Source organism: Nematolebias whitei, chromosome 21 (assembly GCF_014905685.2).
Source record: "Nematolebias whitei isolate Nwh7 chromosome 21, NemWhi1, whole genome shotgun sequence".
NCBI classification, from domain to species: domain Eukaryota; kingdom Metazoa; phylum Chordata; class Actinopteri; order Cyprinodontiformes; family Rivulidae; genus Nematolebias; species Nematolebias whitei.
Window position 1 is genome coordinate 31,108,639 of NC_056518.1, and position 19,964 is coordinate 31,128,602.

The following is a 19,964-nucleotide window of genomic DNA, read 5'->3' on the forward strand; positions in this document are numbered from 1 at the left end:
ATCAGTCTTTGTTTCCTTCCCTCCTGAGGGTCATCAGTCTTTGTTTCTTTCCCTCCTGACATCAGTCTTTGCTTATTTCCCTCTTAAGGGTAATCAGCCTTTTTTCCCCTTCCCTCCTGAGGCTCATATGTAGCTAGCTAGCTCTCTCTCTCTCTCTCTCTCTCTCTCTCTCTCTGTCTCTCCGTCTCTCTCGTCATTAGGTCTTTGTTGGCCTTGCTCACAGAAATTCTTTAGTCTCAAGCAATATAGTGGAATGTAGAGTGAAATTGACTGGGATCATGCTGCTCCATTGTAACTTTTTGTGAACATTTCCCTGTGAGCAAGGGATGCAAAGACCCTAATGACCCTCAGGAGGGAAGGGAGGGCGACAAAAAAAAAAAAAAAATTCAACAGTACAGTTTAATATTAAAGGAACATTTCTGTCCTATAGGTGATAAATAATAAAAATCTTTATAAATCTGTTGTCAAAATATTTTGAAACTGGAGCATCTTTTGGCACTGGTGTACTATAAAATGAAGAAATATTTGTCAAATCTAATTAACCGTTCAGTTTTTAAGTCTTATTTAGTGTTTTGGAACAGACAGGTTCAGAAGGTGGCACTACCTGGGTTACCATCAGCAGTGTTAATTTAAGCGTGGTGACTTTGAACTGGTTCAGTTAGACTTATCTGATGGTCCGTGTTTCAGGGAACCTGCTCATCTGGTTCTGAACTCGGCAGTGTTGGTCTGAAAGCCCTCAGTTCACAGCTGAAGGTAAACCACTACCTTCAGCCAATGGCAGGAGAAAGGACTTCTTTGTTCTGTTGGAAAGTTTAGAGTTTAAAGAAGCTCTTATTTAGATGGATACATGTACCAACAGTATTGATGAGATGATAAGAATGTCTGAAGTCAGGATGTCACACTAACGTTTTGTTATATTTTGAAACTAAATCTACTTTTTTCTTTGTTCAGGAGTCAGATTTACACTCGGCAGCAGTCAGACCAGCAGCAGCTAACAGGTAAAATCTTTGGTTTATAATCAGCATGTTCAGAGTTTGTTCAAGTATAAAGATGTTGCTGCTGACCCGATTGTTTTCCGTTGTATTGCCCTCTTTTAATTTGTTTCTCACCCAACATGTTTGAACAGCGGTAGATCCAGTAAATGATGAGAACTTTACCTACGGTCTGTCTTTAAACGGGTCAAACTCACACAGTTTACACTGGAAATGACAACATTTTGTTCTCAAACAGGGAGGAGATGAGGGATTCCTCCCCCCCTCGACCACTCCTACACCGGGTCCTGCGGGCTGCCCTCCCCCTCCACCTGCTCCTCTTCCTCCTGCTGATTCTGATCCGTCTGGTTCCTCGGTCAGACGACGACTACAGCTGCAAACTGTCCAACAACTTTGCCCGATCCTTCTACCCCATGCTGCACTACACCAACGGCCCCCCGCCCACATGAAGTCCCCCACGCACCAAAGGAACATTGAACTGACACTCGGACAGTACCGGGTTGTGTTTGGAGGCAGCTTTTCGGCTCCACACAAACACAACCGCTGCCCTTCTTGACTTTAAATCATATTCCCGTGTTTAAAAACAAGTATGTATTTATTTATTAGAAAACAAACCATGTATTGTTTCTAATTTCTGAGTTTATAACGTTTTAAAGTGTTTGTTTGTTTCTCCTGAACAAAAAAAAAAACTTTCAGATGTAGATTATTATTCCTCCTCCTGGCTAACCCTGACCACTGACACAAATTTTACTATTATCATTAATTTAACTAATATCTTTCTGCAATATTCTTAAACATAAATTTCTATTTTCATACGTAAAGACTATAAGATATTAAATCAGCTGTAACTAGATGTACCATAATAATAAAACATTTAGTTTATAAAGTACTGAGAGACAGAGGGCTGATACTTGATAATAAACAGGTTAAATCCAGTTATAGAACATAAATGTGTGAAAGTTACTGTTAATTTTGGTCCTACGTGTATATTTTGGTATAATTTTATATACATTTGTCTCAAATACTTTTAAATATACAAAACAAACAACAAAAACAGAACATGTGTAAAATATTTTTTTAATGTATGATCCTTTATTTATGTAACAATTGTTGTCTTTTTGCCTGATAATAAAAACTGTCGATTGTTTACAGGATCTCTGGCTTTGAGACGGACCCGGTCCAGTTTTAGCACTGACCCGGTCCGGCACCAGCAGGCAGAATGAGAGTTTTGTTCACAAACAACAGGAACATCGTGTGTGTGTGTTCATGCATGTGTAAGCCACAGACGAGACAAAGAGAGAAATGGACAGTAAACACATCACCGGTCATTAGATAATCTGGTCTAAGGCTGAATTTTGTAATCCTGACGGTGCGTTCAGGGGTAGCACGTTCAGTAAAGTGACAAATAACTGGCTGTTTTAACGAGGATATAATCTACAATTTATGTTTACTTGCACAGTTTTTCTCTTACATGAAAGGATGCTGCTCATACTTCAACAGCTCCCCGTCCTTCCAGGCAGCAGCCACCAGTCCCAAACTAAACAAGTACATTTAGACCAGTTCTAATGATTTCCATTACCTGTTTTCATTTCCACAGAAGTTCCAGTAGCATAAATCCTTTGGGTCAGCCGCTGAGGCAGCTATGGTAAGGCTTCTTTTCGTACCCAAAATAAGCAGGTACTTGGTGCCGGGAAAGCTGGGAAAGTTAAATTGGTTAAAAACCTGCCATCTAACAGGAACTTTATCTATAATCCTAGGCCAGCATTACGAAGCAGAGGCTGCAGTGTGAAAGAACATCTGTTTGTAGATTCAGCCTTAGTTTCCAGACAGAATAGAGAGAATTAACAGTCACTTCAGATAAAGGCCACGTACTGCTGCTTCTTTGCACAAGAGTAGAAAAATGTTGCATCAACAGGCACCAGTTAAAACACCAACGTACACAGAAAGAGTTACACTGCAGAGGCACAGAGAACAAGTGGGTTTGGTCCACATGCAACCTTAGAAAACAGATGGTTTCTTCTGAATGTTACACCGACACAGTTACAGTAAAAACAAAAAAAGAGCACAAACTGCTTGGCAGAGGTCCAGTGATGTTCTAATGAACATTACTGTAGTGCACGTTCACAAAAAACTATTCACCAACAAAATATACAGTCGCTCCAATAAGGTTTGGTTCTGAAAGACTTAAAAACCATCTGGAGAAGGAAAAGACTTTAGCGTGCATCAGCACTTTGTGGCTTTCTTTTCTCAGTGTTCTTCAGGGGTTGGGTACCTTTTAGGTTCAGTCATTTCACCCCTCTAAGGCTGTTTCCATGACAACATGATCAGAGATGATGTAACTAACCGGTTCCCCTGCTGAACCCCTGTCCTCCGCATCCAGGGACCAGCGCTCCGTTGGGATGTAGCTGTAAAACAGGTTGTCCACTGTTATTCACCAACAATAATTAATCTTATTAATCATCTAAAACAATTCTAGAGAAAATAGCTGCAGGTCAGTTGCGTGATCATCTACAAAGAAATAATTTGTTTGAAGAGTTTCAGCAGGTTTTACAGCTCAGCACTGAATCTGCACTGGTAAAAGTTACTAATGATATTCTCATGGCCTCTGACAACGGACAGGTGTCTACACTGGTCCTGTTAGACCTCAGTGCTGCATTTGATACAGTTGCTTGATCGCTCCAGTTTTAGCTTCTCTCCACTGGCTCCAAGTCAAATCCAGAATTGAATTCAAAATCTTACCTACAAATCTCTAAACAACCTAGCCCCATCTTGTATTAGAGTTCGTATTGTTCCATTTTTTCCCTAACAGAGCATTTCACTCTCAGACTGCAGGCTTACTTGCAGTTCCTAGAGTTTCCAAAAGCAGAATATAAAATATACAATTTGCTAATTGAATGAAAATGCTTCTTGTTAACAAACATATTCATCCTGTGATGGTGCTTTTAGAGCAATGTGTGTGCAGTCGGCTGTTGCTGCAAACTGTGCTTTAATGTTGGCCTTGTCAACTGCATTGTGGGTAATTTAATATTCCTGGTTGACATACGGATCATTCCATCGCACACAGCTGGCATGGCTCGGCTCAGGGTGGACTGGCTCAGTTCTGATCGGTCTGCCAGCTCCCTCTGAAATGTCCCTGTTAAGAATCCCAGTGTGGTTAGCAGCTAAATGTGCACGGGCTGTGCACGGTTCCTTGCTGTGTCGCACTCCATGACCTGCCGCAGCTCAAAGCACAGTTCCAAAAGGATTGTCCTTGGAAGCCTCAAACATCTGATGACCCAGTCATCATGGCTAAGTCAACACCAACATCTAACTGTGCTACCTTAAAATAAAGAAAACTCTGAAAAGTTTGAATAAAGAAACACAGGAACTTACTCATCGTTGTCTATTAAAGACCCGACCAAATTCTGAGGAGAAGGCGTGGATGGGAATGTACCAGCCTGCAGACGCCCATCCATGAGTCGGTCTTCAGCTGCTTCCAGTGGAGGCTCATGAAAGCTGTCATTGCTGGGGTGAGAGGTGACAACGTCTTCCATGCCAGGCTGCAGATGGAACGAAGGTGGGGGGTACTGCAGCCCGTCGGAGTACGTATCCGAGCTTGGTGAGGACGAGGCAGTTTGACTGCTGCCGCTGCTGGATGTGTTGGCATCCAGCATCTCCAAGAGGAGGTTGTAAACCAGAACCACATTCTTCCTCTTCATGTTAGACAAGTGGTCCATCCCTTTGTTACTGTGGAGAGACAGGGGACAGTGAGGCTGAAGAAGCTCATTTTTGTCTTTAAAAGTGTTCAGATCTGTCGTATCCTTCAACAGGCCACAGTCTCGGTGCATGGCTACTAAAAGCAGAATCTCCAACAGTTCTTGTTCTGCTCTGTGGAATAGCTAAAAGAGAGGAACCAGATGATCTGAGGAGTTGTCCTAGTTCACAAACCAAAACCATCTCTCTGATATAGTCTGGCACTCGGTAAATAAAAACCTGAAAATTAACAGAAATTTAAAATCAGTCCAGGCAGCCAGTGTAAGGACTTTAGAACAGGACTTATCTCAGAACCCATGATTCTGCTCAATAAAACTTAAAAATCAGAGGGAAAACAGAAATTATGCTTCAGGTGATGTTTTTAAAAATAATCAATGTAGAGACAACAACACTGCCTTGGACAAAACCACAAGACAAAGCTGCTAACGTACCCAGGGGTAAGACCTAAAGGTGTCTGTATCGTATGTAGCCCAGTATGTGTCTGACCTCCACGTGGAGTATGTGATGGTTTGTGTGTCGGTATCTGAAACTGTAGATTTAAGGGTTTTGGTCAGTACCTGACATGGATAATGTGAGGGTCTGTGTGTCAGTACCTGATGTGACAGATGTAAGGGTGTTAGTGTCGGTACCTGCTGTGGAGGATGTGAGGTTTTATGTGTCAGTACTTGTTGTAGCAGATGTAAGGGTGTTAATGTCAGTACCTGATGTGGAGGATGTGAGGGTTTTTGTGTCTGTACCTGACGTGGCGTATGTGAGAAAGCAGCATGGTGAGGTGGCCCAGGCGCAGAGTTTGCTGCTGGTTGGACAGTCCCAGTTTGGAAATGGCCCAGACAAGTGCATCAATTACAGAGTCCAGGAGTCGCAGCAGCTTGTTCCGACTCTCCAGCTCCTCGGCCGTCTGTGGGGAGGTTGTGCTCAGATCTGCAACACACAGCATAAATATACATTTTAACCAAAACACGCAATACTTTGTATCAGATGTCTGCAGAGTTTATATATTCTGCCATGCAAGGAGAGTCCCTACCAATTTCCCAAAGAAAGGTCCTACAACCATCCTGCTGTGAGGCCATTTCTCCTTTGATACTGTACTTGTACTGTATCAGTCAGATGTTGTAAGAGCAATTACTGTTCATGAGGTTTTCTGCATCATTGGATGCCCAATATTTTAGAGTATGGACCAACTGACCGATGACCGGTCAGAGGTTCAAACCTCAGAAGTGGAACATGGTACTGTAATGTGTTTATTACATTACATTAACCTGATCCAGGTCTCTCATTAAGTTGACTGTTTTCTTGGTGTCTTTCTTTCTGCCATCTGGCTCTTCAAAGACCCTTAAGGTTCTTGGATGGACTCTTGGAGTGAAATACAAGAAAATGACAGAGAGGAGAAGCTGTAGCTCTCTCTGTCCGCCCTCCACCCGTACAGAGCCCAAAGCTTCCATCCATCCAAATTTATAAATCTTAGACCTCCTCCCTTTTTTCACGGACTTTACTCCGTTTCACTTCTTGCACAATGTGTTCTCATTTCCTTGTCCTAGCCCAGATGCAGCAGAGTCAACAGAGAGGAGCGGGTCTGGCAGAGGCCGGTGTGTGTGCCTGCAGGAGGAAACTTTGTTCAGCTGAACTGTGAGGACATGCAGCGAGGTCTGTCACCTCACTGAAGTCTGTTTGCTGGTGGGAGGGGGTGCTGAGAGGACGCTGTGACCCCTGGAAAGTCTAAAAACACTAAGCCGTGCAGAGATGAGGTCCATGCTTGTGGGTCAGAGGAAGCAGAACATCAGCCACACTTGGTGAAAACAATAAAGTTGATTTAGGGTAATGGCTTTTACTGTCCAAAAAGGTTCTGTAAAGTTTGAAAATCAGTGAAATACTAGAGTTTAAGAGAACGCTGAGCTTTAATGAAGTTTTGAACCAAAGAGTGACATGAGGTCGGCTCTCAGATCTGGTTTCTTCTTCTCAGAGAAGAAACAGACTTTTTATATTCAGAAGATATTTTGTTACGAGACATCTTCAAGTTCAATTTGGACACGTTACAAACTCAAAACAGAACAATTACACTAAAGCACGGGTCAAAAGTTCTGGCCCACTCCTTTTTCCAGTGTTGCTTCATTGAGGTTTCTGCTCAGCTCTCTGAAGGTTCCACCATCAGGATGAGCTTCTGGACTCTGACTGGACCGTTGAAGCACCTCAGTTCTTGTCTTTCTGACCCATTCGGGTTTGGGATCATGGTCCTGTTGTGTATAATCTAAAGTTATTCAAGTGAATCTTGTGGTTGTTGGGTGGGATTGTTTAGTCAGTCTGGCCTGGCTGCAGGGTTAGAACAGGGTTAGAACAACGCCGTAGTCTGTTCCCAGCGTGGGGGTCGGATATGTGCAGAGCGGCACTCGGGTTCTGTCAGTAAACATCAACAGAACTTATCTGGGTTATGCAAGTAGAAAGCACACATTGCAGCACTGACCACACACGATCAAAGGTGCGCTGTCAATTGTTGCGACCTGACGCCGGGTTTGTTGTGCATCAGGAAAACTCACTGGAGTTGAGGAGGATCATGGCCTTCAGACACACGTACTCCTCCCTCTGCAGCTTGAGCTCACGGAAGCGAGCGGTGGCCGCCAGCAGCATGTCAAATATCTCCATGATGCCCTCCACGCACTGGCCCTCCTCCCTGAGGAGACACAGAGACGGGGTGAAGCTTGAAGCAAAAACAAACAATATATAAGGATCGCTAAGATTAATTCAATTCAATTAAAAAAAAATTTAAAATACTTTATTAATCCCAGAGGGAAATTAAATTCTAAACGAACGCTAAACAATATGCTAAAAGATTTAAGATATACGCTAATGTAAAATCATACGGTATATTAAAGCACACGACAATGAGACACAACAGTGTGAGTAGACGAGTATGAATGAATACAGCAGCATAAGATAATCAGCAGCATGAGATAATCCAGCACAGATAAGTCTGAGGAAGTAGAGTTGCTGATGAGCTTGGTCACCTCTAAGTGACTTCTCTCATCTAAGTCTAGCTTTCACAACTCTCTCCCAGACCTTCATTGGGTGGCTCATCAACTTAATTCGCCTGTAGTTGCTACAACTGTTCTTAAAAATGGCCACCAGTACACTTCTCTTCCACTCCTCAGGCATTTTCTCAACCTTCCGCTTCTTCATTCTTTTCAGAGCTTTCTGGACTTCACCTTCACTAATCTTTCCCTCTTCCTGGTCCACAGTCTCTATGACCTCTACTCTTATTTGCCTTTCATTCTCTTCATTCATTAGCTCCTCAATATACTCCTTCCATCTTCCCATCACTGTCTTCTCTCTCGTTAGAACATTATCATTCCTATCTTTATAAGCCTAACCTGCTGCAAATCCTTTCCAGCCTGATCCCCCCGTCTTTCCAATCAGTACAAGTCCTTCTCACCCTCTTTAGTGTCTCATCATATGCCTTCTGCTTTGCCCTTGCTATTTCCCTCTTTGCTCTATGTTGCATCTCCTTATATTCCTGTCTCCTCTCTTCAGTCCTCTCACTGTCATATTTCTTCTTCACTAACCTCTGCACCACCACTCTCACATTAGACTCGAATAACATTTTTACCGTGGAAGCAAAAGAGAAAACTATGGTCTTCTGATCTTTTAAAACATTTTAAAATAAAACATTCAGTTGAAAAATGCTTCAAGTTAGATAATCTACATGGAGCTGTTTCTCCTTCAGAAACATTTTAATTTGTCTCAGAACCACGAAGGATCTGTCCACAGAAAAACTGTGGTGGTGGACCAACAACAGGATCTGGATCAAAGATTTAACAAAGAAAACCTGAAGGCCCGTGGTGACTCATGCCCAAGGTGTTTGCTTGATCTGTCAGAGAGGACTGCCACAAAAATGGGTCAAACTGAGACCAGACCAACAGGGTTCTAACAGGAATCAGGCAAACAGAACCCAAGCCAACAGAGACCAGTTCAACAGGGGTTCAATAGGAACCAGACCAACAGGGATCTGACAGAAACCATGCCAACAAGAACCAGTTCATCAGGAGTCTGACAGGACCCAGTCCAGAGATCTTACCAACACAGGTCTGACAGGAACAAGGACAAAATGGACTACTCTGACATGGGTCTAACGGGAACCAGTTCAACAGGAACCAGCCTATAATCAACCAATTTATCAGGAGTCTAACAAGAACTAGCCCAACAGACCAGACCAACAGGGGTCCAACAGGAACCAGCCTGAGGAACCGATACAATGGTGGTCTGACAAGAACCATGCAAAGGAACAAGTTCATCAGAAGTTTGACAGGACCCAGTCCAGAGACCTGACCAACAGGGGTCTGATAGGAACAAGGACAACATGGAATACTCTGACATGGGTCTAACGGGAACCAGTTCAACAGGAACCAACCTATAGGGAACAAGTTTGTCAGGAGTCTAACAAGAACTAGCCCAACAGATACCAGACCAATAGGGGTCCAATAGGAACCAGCCTGAAGAACCAGTACAACAGAGGTCTGACAGGAACTATGCCAACAGGAACCAGTTTAACAAGAGTCTCACAGGATCCAGTCCAACAGAGACCTGACCAACAGGGGTCTGACAGGGGTCTAACAGAAACCAGCTCTGCAGGGGTCTGACAAAATCTAGCCCAACTAGACCAACAGTGGTCCAACAGGAACCAGCCTATGAGGAACCAGTACGGCAGACATCTGACAGGAAACAGGACAACAGGAACCATTTTATTAGGCATCTGTCAGTACCCAGTCCAACAGAAATCAGCCTATGAGGAACCAGCACAACAGACATCTGACAGGACCCAGTCCAACAGAGCCCAGATCAACTGGGGTCCAACAGAAACCAGCCTATGAGGAATCAGTAGAACAGAGGTCTGACAGGACCCAGTCCAACAGAGACCTGACCAACAGGAATCTGACAGGGGCCTAACAGGAACCAGCTCAACAAGGGTCTGACAAGAACTAGGCCAACAGAGACATGTCTAAATAGGAAAGCTGTGTTATGAAAACGCACCAAGGCTGGGTTAGCCATTTTAACTGCATCCGACTCACCAGTTACTCCTGTACTTTTCATTTTACTCCTGTTAACCCACCACATTCTAACGTTGCACCAAAGAATAAACAAACAAACAAAGCATGCAAACTTTCAGAAGGTTCTTATGTGACGTAATGTAAGGAACGTGATGTTATATTAGTCCTGTGCTTTACATCCACCCATTAAGAGTCTGAAGGGTTGATCCAGTTAGAGCTGCAGTATTTTACTGAAGACTGGGCTGATAAAAGCTGGTAAACGACCCAAAAATTGCTCCAGTTCACGAGCAGAGTGTTTACTATGAATCCAAAGGGTGATGGGCAGACAGACGGTCTTTGTCTGGGTAAAGTTGAAGGTTGAGGTGGAAGAGAACAGAAAGGGTTTTGGCAGTAAACTGAGCCGTTGGATCAGAGGACTCGCAGATAAATCCACTCTAAATGTTGCAGATCTTTTGGTCTTTAGGTCAACGGTTTAATGGTTCTGAACAAGAAACACTGTGGGCAGATTAAACTCCCAGAAACAAATATTTACCACTCATCTTCAGAAAAACAGTCCCTATTATAATCATAATTTTTAAGAATGTGTGACGTCTAATACAAAGCAGGACAATTATAAAATTTCCAATAAAGTACAAAGTCTTTGCATCCTAAAGAAAAAAGTACTAAGTCCTACTTTTCAGATGAGACTGTGTGACTGAAAAGAAGCCATCTCATTTGATTGATATGATTTATGTTTTATAAAACCATCACACACCTCCTGCCCTGCAAGCACAAAGCATAACTACAGGATGTAAGTCACGGTGCGACAAGTTAGAAAAACTTTATTTGCAGTTAGTCTCCTTAAAGGGGCAAGCTGACCCAACCATGCCAACTAAATGCCCTCGGTGCCCCTAAATCCTCAGAATATTCAGTTTTCCATTCTTCTCATGAAACTACAGAAATTCTTTCTATAAAATCTGCCCATTTTGACAACCCACTCAGTGAATCTGAGATTAAATAAAACTCATAAGAACCCGAGAGAATACAGATTACTTGAACGTTCTAGGAAGTGTGAGACACCATGAGTTCCAGCTGAGAAACTTTTTACCACGTGTGAATGTTTCTTTGTTTTAAGATGGGCCGCACCTAAAAACAGCTGAGTACAAAAATATTTTTGATAGTTCTTGTCATATTTTACAGAAGCTATAAAACATTTAGTCATATAAAAAAGGTCCTCAGGGTTTTTGTCTCCTGTGACGTGTTTCAAAGTGCATACGCTAGTTTGGACAAACTTACTGAAAGTTTCCTGTTATGTCCATTTTTGTGAGGGATCGGTCATTCCCAGGAAATCTGCCACCATTTTTGCTAACAATAAACCCTTGATCGCCAAATCTGTTAAAAATGCAATACATTTGTGCAAAATAAGTTTAGAAAAAGTGTATTTGGCTCGATACCACATACTCAAACAAGCGAGGAAAGAATTAAAATGAGCTAGAGTGAACGACAAGGAGAGGGCGGAGAACATGTTCAGGTCCAATAACTCCAGACTGGAGTGGGAGGGGGTTCCGTCTATGATGGAGATGCCAACTAAGAAAACTCACATTACTCTTAACTCATCATCTGCTTTGGAACGGTCAACGAATTTTAATTTATTTTACAATCGTTGTAGCACTACTGACTTTACTGAGGAGCTTTCCGGTTTAAAAAAAATCGCCATCACGTGCCACATTGAATATTGACAATAGAAGTGTCTTTAATATTTTTCAAACGACTAAAATAAGGGAAAGTCCAGGTCCTGACTGCATCTTCTTCTTAAGAACTGTACCTTGCAGCTAGCAGAAACTTTGCTTTCTTTTTAACGTCTCTCCAAACATTTAGGGTCTCTCAGCTTTGGAAAGACTCTGTCCAATTCCAATTCAGGCCTGTTGCCCTGACCATTAGTAATGAAAAACTTTTTCGGGAAATCCTTGACAAAGGTTAAAAAACATTTGGACCCACTTCAATTTCCTTATCGGACATGCAGAGGAGTGGAGGACGCAACAGGAACTCTTTTAAATAAGATTTTAGGACACGTAGAGGGTACAAAAACTTTGTAAGATTGCTTTTTATTGACTTTTCATCTGCTTTTAATTGCAGTCAACCCCACATTTTAGCAGAGAAATTACAATGCTTTGATGTTCTCAACTCTGGACTAATATGTTGGTTTTGGACTTTATAACTGTTCAGTCCCAGCAGGTGAGGGTCAACGGGGTTCTCTCTGATGTCCCTGTCGTCTACTGGTTTCCCTCAGGGCTGTGTTCTTTTGCCCCTTTTATTTGTTTGATATATAAACGATTGTCGCAGCCAGTTCCCACAGCATCATATTTTTAAGATGGCTGCTGAATCTGTCATCCTGTCCCTTCTCAGCAGTGATGACCCAGACCCTGGGCCTGTGGTCGGGGACTTCACTGAATATGTTTCTAAGACGAAGGAGATGGTCACTGATTTCAGAAAGAAACTCTTCAGTCGCCGCTCCTGTGTTCATTAACGGTGAAGCTGTTGAGTTGGTGCATCAATATAAATACTGGGAACTGTTCTCGATGACAAACTGACCTTTGACCCCCATGTAAACTCACTTTGTAAGAAGGTCCACCAGATAATGTATTTTTATCAGAAGCTCTGTGGTTTTAACGTTGATTCAACTTTTATGAGAATGTTTTATTTGTTTTATCGAGTCTCTATTAACTTTTATTTTCATCTGTAGCTTTGGATTTTTGCAAGAACAGGAACAAACTTTCGGGGATTGTCAGGATGTGCAGCGAAATTTCTGGCACAACCCGTCAGAACCTCACACAAAGCGAGGTCAGCGAACAAAGCCAGGCTGATTCTGGCAGAGCCTTCACCCGCTCCATGGTGCGTTCAGGTTGCTTCCGTCTGGATGCAGGTATCTATTGCCCAGATGTTGGACAAACGGTCTGAAAAACTCATTTATCCCTGCAGGGATCCGGCTTCTTGTTCTGATTTCTGTACGGTTACGTCCTAATGTCTTTTCTAGTATGGATGTTTTATGTGTCTACTGACTTGAAACAAATTGCCCCTTGGTGATAATAAAGACTCTTAAAGTTGAACTTGAACTCCCCTCCCTCCTGAGGGTCCTCAGGGTCTTTTATCTCCCTACCCTCCCTCCTGAGGGTCCACAGGGTCTTTGTCTCCCTCCTGAGGGTCCACAGGGTCTTTGTCTCCCTCCTGAGGGTCCTCAGGGTTTTTGTCTCCCTCCTGAGGGTCCTCAGGGTTTTTGTCTCCCTCCTGAGGGTCCTCAGGGTTTTTGTTAGTCTGGCTCACAGAGAGATGTTTGGGTCACCTGCATGAAGGTGTGAATCAGAGTGAAACTGATCTGGGATCAGTCTTCATGCTGCTCTCTAGCTTTTAGAAATCTGAAGTCTGAGACCTCCCGTGCTTAAACTTGTTTTTTCTAGTTTGACCTAAATATTTTCCTTTACGCCCGTCAAACCATTTTATTCCTTGAGGTGTAGGTTGACCTTATGCTCTTTGTTCAAGCATGCATTTTAAAATGATGTTTAGCTTCAATCAGTTGTTTGAGGCTTAAAGAAAATGTTTTGTTACGTGATGATGCCTGCTAGTGAGTTGGGAGGGTTTGGAAGTGGGAAGTTCGTATCGAGGATAAAGATACGCTGCAGCTTCCAGAAACACACATTTTGACTTCGATTCTCATCAACAGGAAGAAGCAGAAATGCTTCGGCCATCTTTGACAATGTTGCTGATTGTATTTCTGTAGGTTAATAAATATAAACCGAGGGTTTTATTACCAAATTTAAAAGAACAGTTCCCGTGTGATCTGAATTTTTTTTTTTTATTTAATCGCATAATTTTTTAACTGAGGAATTGGATGAAAAATAAGTTTGTATAATTGAATCAACCCTTAATGAACCATAATTCAGCTGGGTGCCACAAAAACTGCAGTTTTACTAAAATATGTAAAAAAGGAAGGATTGGGCAACAACTCAGTAGATTAAGATCTGCAATATAAAACATTAGGTACTATCAAGGTGTAATGTTTGAGAATTGTGGCAATTAATGAATCACAAACACACAATTTCCAAGAATGAGAGAACATTATCTGCACGTCTACAGCCAACAACCCATGGAGCAGGAAATCATTTTTCTGACTCACAAAAACAGGTGATTTAATAGCAACCTGCTGGCCCCTGGCCAACTTAACAAAAGCTTTTAAAGCTGTGTACTGAGTCGCACAGAGTTGGCTTCCAGTCCCAAAAAACAGCTCCAGCAGAAAGCTGCCAAACTTCCTGTTTCTAAAATACTTGAGTTGCTCACCACAAGGCCGTCCTTGTGGTTCTTGTTTTTGGATGATGGATGGATGGAGGAAAATGTTCCCACCTGCTGAGTTTAAAGTCTGGAGAGAAGATGAGTTTCCCAGGATGATCCACAGACCTCCACATCAGGCCCAGCATCAGGATCTCCAGCCAGCAACACTTCAGCAGGTGGATTTGGTCAGCTAAACTCAACTCTACAAATCCTGGAGACGAGACATACGAGAAAAGGAGACAAGCTGATTAGAACATGGTTATTGTCTATTTTAAGTCTAAAATGTTACCAAAAGTTCAGAATTTTATAAGTGTAGAGGGAGCCATCAGGTGGTCTGATTCAACAATTAGAAAAGGTTCTGCTAGCTTCTGTTGTGTTGGGCACTGCTCTTGGTTAAGATGTTCTCCAGAGCTGATCATTGGTCCACAATATCAGGTTCAATTCAACTCAGTTTATTTCTATAGCTCCAAGAGATGTTCTCATCATGATCATGAGCTTGAAGGCAGCCTAACATGCATGTTATTAGTCTGTGGGAAGAAACCGGAGTATCTGGACGAAACCCTTGCAAGCCCGAGAAGAACATGAAAACTCCACAGAAAGATCCTAGGTCCAACCGGGGACTGAACCCAGGACCTTCTTGCTGTGAGGCAACAGTGATAAGCACTGAGCTGTCATGAGCCATGAAGGAGGTCATCAGAGGTACAGCACAGGTTGAACAACTGGGAGATAAAGTTAGGCCAGACTGAGATGGTTTGAACAAGTTCAGAGGAGGGATAGTGGTTTGGACATGTCCAGAGGAGACAGTGGTTTGGACATGTCCAGAGGAGGGACAGTGGATTAGAAACGTAACTGCCAGGAAAAGGACAAAGAGCTCCATACATTCCATCACATGTACCACATGTGATGAAAATGACAAAGAAACCTTGACCTTGAGACATTCTCATGATGCTGCCACCACTGTGCTTCACGGTAGAAATGTTCTAATGATGCTGCCACCACCGTGCTTCACTGTAGAAATGTTCTAATGATGCTGCCACCATCGTGCTTCACTGTAGAGATGTTCTCATCATGACGCTGCCACCACCACCACCACCATGCTTCACTGAAAATGTTTTTATCACGATGAGAGGTGGAAAATTTGCTTTTCGCTTGGTGTTGTCCTTGATGGTTGGGCTCTTGACCACAGAAGCATTTAAATGTTTGTGGGAAGAAATCCAAGTCCAGATTTGTGCAACTTCTGGTGGCCCTATGGACAGATCCTCCCATCCATTGTTGGTTCCTCTCTGGCCCATAAACATCTCCTTCTTCTGAATTAGTTTGATGTTTTGTTCCTGATTTCATGCTGCATATATGAGGATCCCAACATCTCTCTGATTTGTTCAAACTTCTTCTAGGACATCAAGCATTGACAGAGGTAATGGATGAAAAAACAAAAATGACCTAATCTCAAAAAGCACTCTAACAATAGATAATTCTTCTAGCCTAGCAGAGCAAAATAGCTCTTGTGTATTTAGGCTGACAGCCTCATTCACCTGTCTGCACCTCGTTAGTCCTTTTACAGTGCAGACAATGTGCACTCATTTTCATCTTCTGGGTGAAGAATAAAAAATACTACCGGGAAAGCCATCTCATTCAGAATAGTGAGTCTTTGTGAACCCTTTACATTAACACATTTACAGAGCAGCTTCCTGCTGGGCTGAACACTGACTGACAGCAGGAGAAGACCAGAGAGACTGGGCGAGGACAGAAAATGGAAAAGTAGTGAATGAAAATGCAAAGACAGGAAAACCAATCTGATGGAAAAAAGATCCGATTTTTAAAAGTCAGTGCAGCCTGATCATGTTTAAAAAGTCTGTGATTCTCTGGTCTGAGGTCTGAAACACAAGAAACGATCCGGCACAAGAAAGAGCAAATCTGACGAAGCTCAGATCCACTCCATCATGACTTAAAATATGATGCACTTTCACGAAAGCTGACTTAATTAAACACGACTGTATTTCTGAGTATTGTTCGGTGCTGAACAATAAACCTGACAATAAGCTGACATGTTTAACACTGTTCCAACACTTAGCAAAAAAAATCATTTTCTAAATTATAAATAATAAAACTGGTGGCTCAGTTGGTAGAGCAATTGCTTTTCAGTGAAAAGGTCGCTGGATCAAATCCTGGCCGGGAGCCTTTCCGGGTTGAGTTTGCATTCATTCAACCTTGATTTAGACAGGTAAATCCCATTGAGCCTCGAGGACTCATTTCCAAAATGTTCTGCATGCACGTTCCCTCCCTGCATGCGTGGATTTCCTCCGGGTACTCCGGTTTCCTCCCACAGACCAAAAACATGCATGTTAGGCTGATTGGTAACTCTAAATTGTCCCTAGGTGAGAGAGAGAGAGTGAATGGTTGTTTGTCTCGTTTGTCTCTATGTCCCTGTGATGGACTGGAGACCTGTCCAGGTGTCCCTCGCCTATCGCAGAGGGACTTCTGTACCTGTATATGGGCACCAGTGACCCCAAAAAGGAAGAAGGGAGTAAAAGATAATGGAAGGATAAATTAAATTAAAATGTTATTTTTTTGAATATTGTTTTTAGAAGATGAGAAAAGTTGCTGTTTAAACTGTAGTTCTTTTCCTGAACAGGAGGTGTCACTGATGAGAAAACGTTTACGGATAAGAAGGTGTAGAAGAAGATGTGTCTGCATCTGCAGCAGATAAAGTTATATTGTACTCTGTTAATCCCAAAAGGAGAAATTAATTCTCTGCATTCTTCACATCACACATGTGAGCAGAGGGCTGCCGTCGAAGGCGCCTGGAGAGCAGTTGGTGGGTTAAGGGCCTTTCTCAAGGGCCTAGAGAGGGGCCAGTGAGGGTGGAGGCAGGTACGAGTGCTTCACCTTTCCCACCCACATTTTTGTTGTCGGTCCGTTGAGTGGAACCAGCGACCTTCCAATCACAAGCTCATCTTCTCTAACTTCTGCTCCACCACTCCCCAAACTGAACTGACTTTAAACTGTAATCTTAATTTGTTTATTTATTCTTCATCCAAGAGTCCAATTTTACTTTTCAACCTCTCTGCGTTGTTAAAGTTGATGTTTGTAGAAACGAACATGCGGCAGAATCTTTATCTAATGAATACATTTTATAAATTACGCTGCTGCTGCTGCTCTACTGATCACATTGCGCACGTTCAGGAGTCAGTTCATCTTTTCCTCCATCATGACTAACGAAGTCCTGCTACCACCAACTTCTGCTTCATGTTACAGTTACTAAAAAACAACTCTTTAATGAAAAACAAGGATCCATCCATCATCCATCCATCCATCCATTATCTTCCGCTTCTTCAGAAGTCAGGTCTCGGGGGCAGCAGTTTGAGCAGGAAGGTCCAGACATCTCTTTCCACAGCCTCCTCTTCCATCTCTTCTAGGAGGACTCCAAGATGTTCCCAGACCAACTGAGAGACATAGTCTCTCCAGCATGTCCTGGATGTTCCACGGGGTCTCCTCCCAGTCGGACATGCCCAAAACACCTCCCAATGGAAGTGTCCAGGGAGCATCCTTACCAGATGCCTGAACCACCTCAACTGGCTCCTCTCGATGTGGTTCTACTCAGAGTCCCTCCAGGATAACTGAACTTCTCACCCTATCTCTAAGGGAGAGTCCAGCTACCCTTCGGAGGAAACTCATTTCAACCGCCTGTATCCACGATCTCGTTCTTTCGGTCACTACCTAGAGTTTGTGACCACAGGTGAGGAATGCAGACCGACCAGTAAACAGGAGCTGAGCTTTAACGCGAAGCTCTCTCTGAAAAACAAGATGTTTGTTTAAAACGTCTCAGTCGATGGTTGTATAAAAAATTCAATGCAAATGGATCAATAAGGATACTGACCCGCCAATAAAAACAAAAAGGTCTGGACATTGTCATTAGTGCACAGCACTGTTTTTGGAGCATCCATACTGAACTATAAGCTAGAAAACAAACAAAAACATTAACTGGGCGGGTCATCCAGTGAGGTAGCTCCTCTGGCCAATCAATGGCTGGTTACGTCAAAATTGTCACTTCGGAGCAGTTTGCTTGGAACCACGAACAGAGTGGTGAGTGAGAGTGGGTACCAGCAGTGGGCAGGTCTTTAACCAGTGTGGTGTGGAACTGATGAGTGTAGAGACAGTAGCACAGTGCCATTAGATGGTCCGTGTAAAACCTGGAAGTAAAAGGTCACAGCTTACCTGGGATCTTTTTAGCCCAACTGATCATGAGCACCAGCTCCTTGTCTGCCAGGTTGGTAAGAGACATCATCATGCTGGCCTCGGTGAAGGGCTTCTTCAGGTCCTCCATCATGTAAATCTCTGGGGGCTCCGCCTCCATGATGCGAGAGATGAACTCCTCTGGACTCATGGACGGCGAGTGGTTCTGCTGAGTCAGGGGAGCGAGCGAGGAGAAAGGAAGCTCAATGGGGGGGAGGCGCTGTGTCCGGGAGCCAATCCCGATCCTTACCAAACCCCGAGGCTGGAGGCCTCCACGACGGTGCCGGGCTCCTCGATAGCTGCAGCGTTCACGCCTCACACCTGGAAGATCAAGGAGGCCACATCTGCTCAAGCTGACTGAAGATCTCTTGGTTTAGAGTTTGCATCATTTGTTCTTTCAGTTCCAGCATTAAAACAGCTCAACAATTCTGTAAAACCCATTAACTTTTGGTCAGTTTTAATGGTTTGAAACTTTTACTGATGTGTTACCGTTTGAGAAATGACACAAATGATGCAATAAAAGACATAAAGACTTGGTATAAACAGACCAAGCTCAGTTAGACCAGGATTTTATAAAGTTATCAATAAATGAAAAGAACTTCTGACAAACAACTTGCAACTATGCTCAGTTACGATCCATGTCAGTCATCGTCTCATTCAGAGATCTATCTGACCCTTGTTGGGTTGATGATGGTGCAGGAACTGTACTGCAGGATGAAAACGGCACCTTCAGGAGAACTCACCACACTTCATCATGCCCACTTCGTAGCATTTCCGCAGCCTGCAGGCTTGGCAGCTTTTCCGTCGGTTCTTGTCGATGGTACATTGGTTTGTGGCGGGGCAGATGTAGTCGTTGTGTCCTAACGAAACGAAGAAAAAGACGTGATCGTTTACTTTTCTGCCCGATGAGGAGAGGCACACCTTCTGACAGGAACAATACCTTGGATGCTCCGCTTGAAGAAAGCCTTGCAGCCCTCACACGACCACACGCCGTAGTGGTACCCGGAGGCGTAGTCGTGACACACGTCACAGAAGTGCATGTCTGCTTTCCCTGCAGCTGAGGAGCACAATGACTTCCCCCCTTCGACACCTTCTTCAGGTTTCTTTCCTAGCAGCTTGTTACAGCTGATGACGGAGCTGAAAGGAAGAAAGGAATGCTCAAAGGGACGACTTAATGAGTTGATGCGGTCATTTACAACCAAAAACATCCTTCCTTAAAATTTCATCAACTTTCCATTTAATTTACTCGAGAAAATATTTAAAGTAATGAACCATAATGAATGTGTGTCAATCAGTCACAAAGACAATAATTTATTAATTTACTGGGTCATACAAGTCCAGACAGAGAAACCCAACATGATTCACGGTCCTTCATCCTGCCATCTTCTACAGCAGGCCCAGAAGGAAAACCCAAACATCCATAACCTCAGCAGCTCCTCCTGGGGGATATTAAAAGGGTCACAGGCCAGAGAGGATAAATGAACCCTACAATAAGTTCTGGGTCTAAACCATGAGCTTCATCCAGTGGACCGGGCCCAGAAAGGCTCAGGAGGGAGGGAGGCATCCAGGAAGCCAAGTGGCATAATCTAGGTCAGGATGGGTGACCCAGGTGGTGTATCTGAGCCAGGACGGGTGACCCAGGTGGGTG

General features: G+C 43.3%; 2 protein-coding genes across 2 annotated transcripts in view; one reads left to right on the forward strand and one right to left on the reverse strand.

Moving 5' to 3' along the window:
- LOC119427239 (nesprin-2) overlaps window positions 1–1,441 on the forward strand; it is a 33,754-nt gene extending 32,313 nt beyond the window's left edge. The window contains exons 18-20 of the mRNA XM_037694820.1: window positions 688–753; window positions 952–998; window positions 1,231–1,441. Of these exons, the coding sequence (XP_037550748.1) occupies window positions 688–753; window positions 952–998; window positions 1,231–1,441 (324 nt within the window). The remainder of the gene's footprint in view (window positions 1–687; window positions 754–951; window positions 999–1,230) is intronic.
- Window positions 1,442–3,231: 1,790 nt separating this feature from the next.
- esr2b (estrogen receptor 2b) overlaps window positions 3,232–19,964 on the reverse strand; it is a 29,974-nt gene continuing 13,241 nt past the window's right edge. Inside the window, exons 3-10 of the mRNA XM_037694663.1 lie at window positions 19,257–19,453; window positions 19,060–19,176; window positions 18,299–18,637; window positions 14,156–14,294; window positions 7,277–7,410; window positions 5,483–5,666; window positions 4,365–4,718; window positions 3,232–3,397 (exon numbers count right to left, since the gene is read on the reverse strand). Coding sequence (XP_037550591.1) covers window positions 3,283–3,397; window positions 4,365–4,718; window positions 5,483–5,666; window positions 7,277–7,410; window positions 14,156–14,294; window positions 18,299–18,637; window positions 19,060–19,176; window positions 19,257–19,453 — 1,579 coding nt within the window. The 3' untranslated portion in view covers window positions 3,232–3,282. The remainder of the gene's footprint in view (window positions 3,398–4,364; window positions 4,719–5,482; window positions 5,667–7,276; window positions 7,411–14,155; window positions 14,295–18,298; window positions 18,638–19,059; window positions 19,177–19,256; window positions 19,454–19,964) is intronic.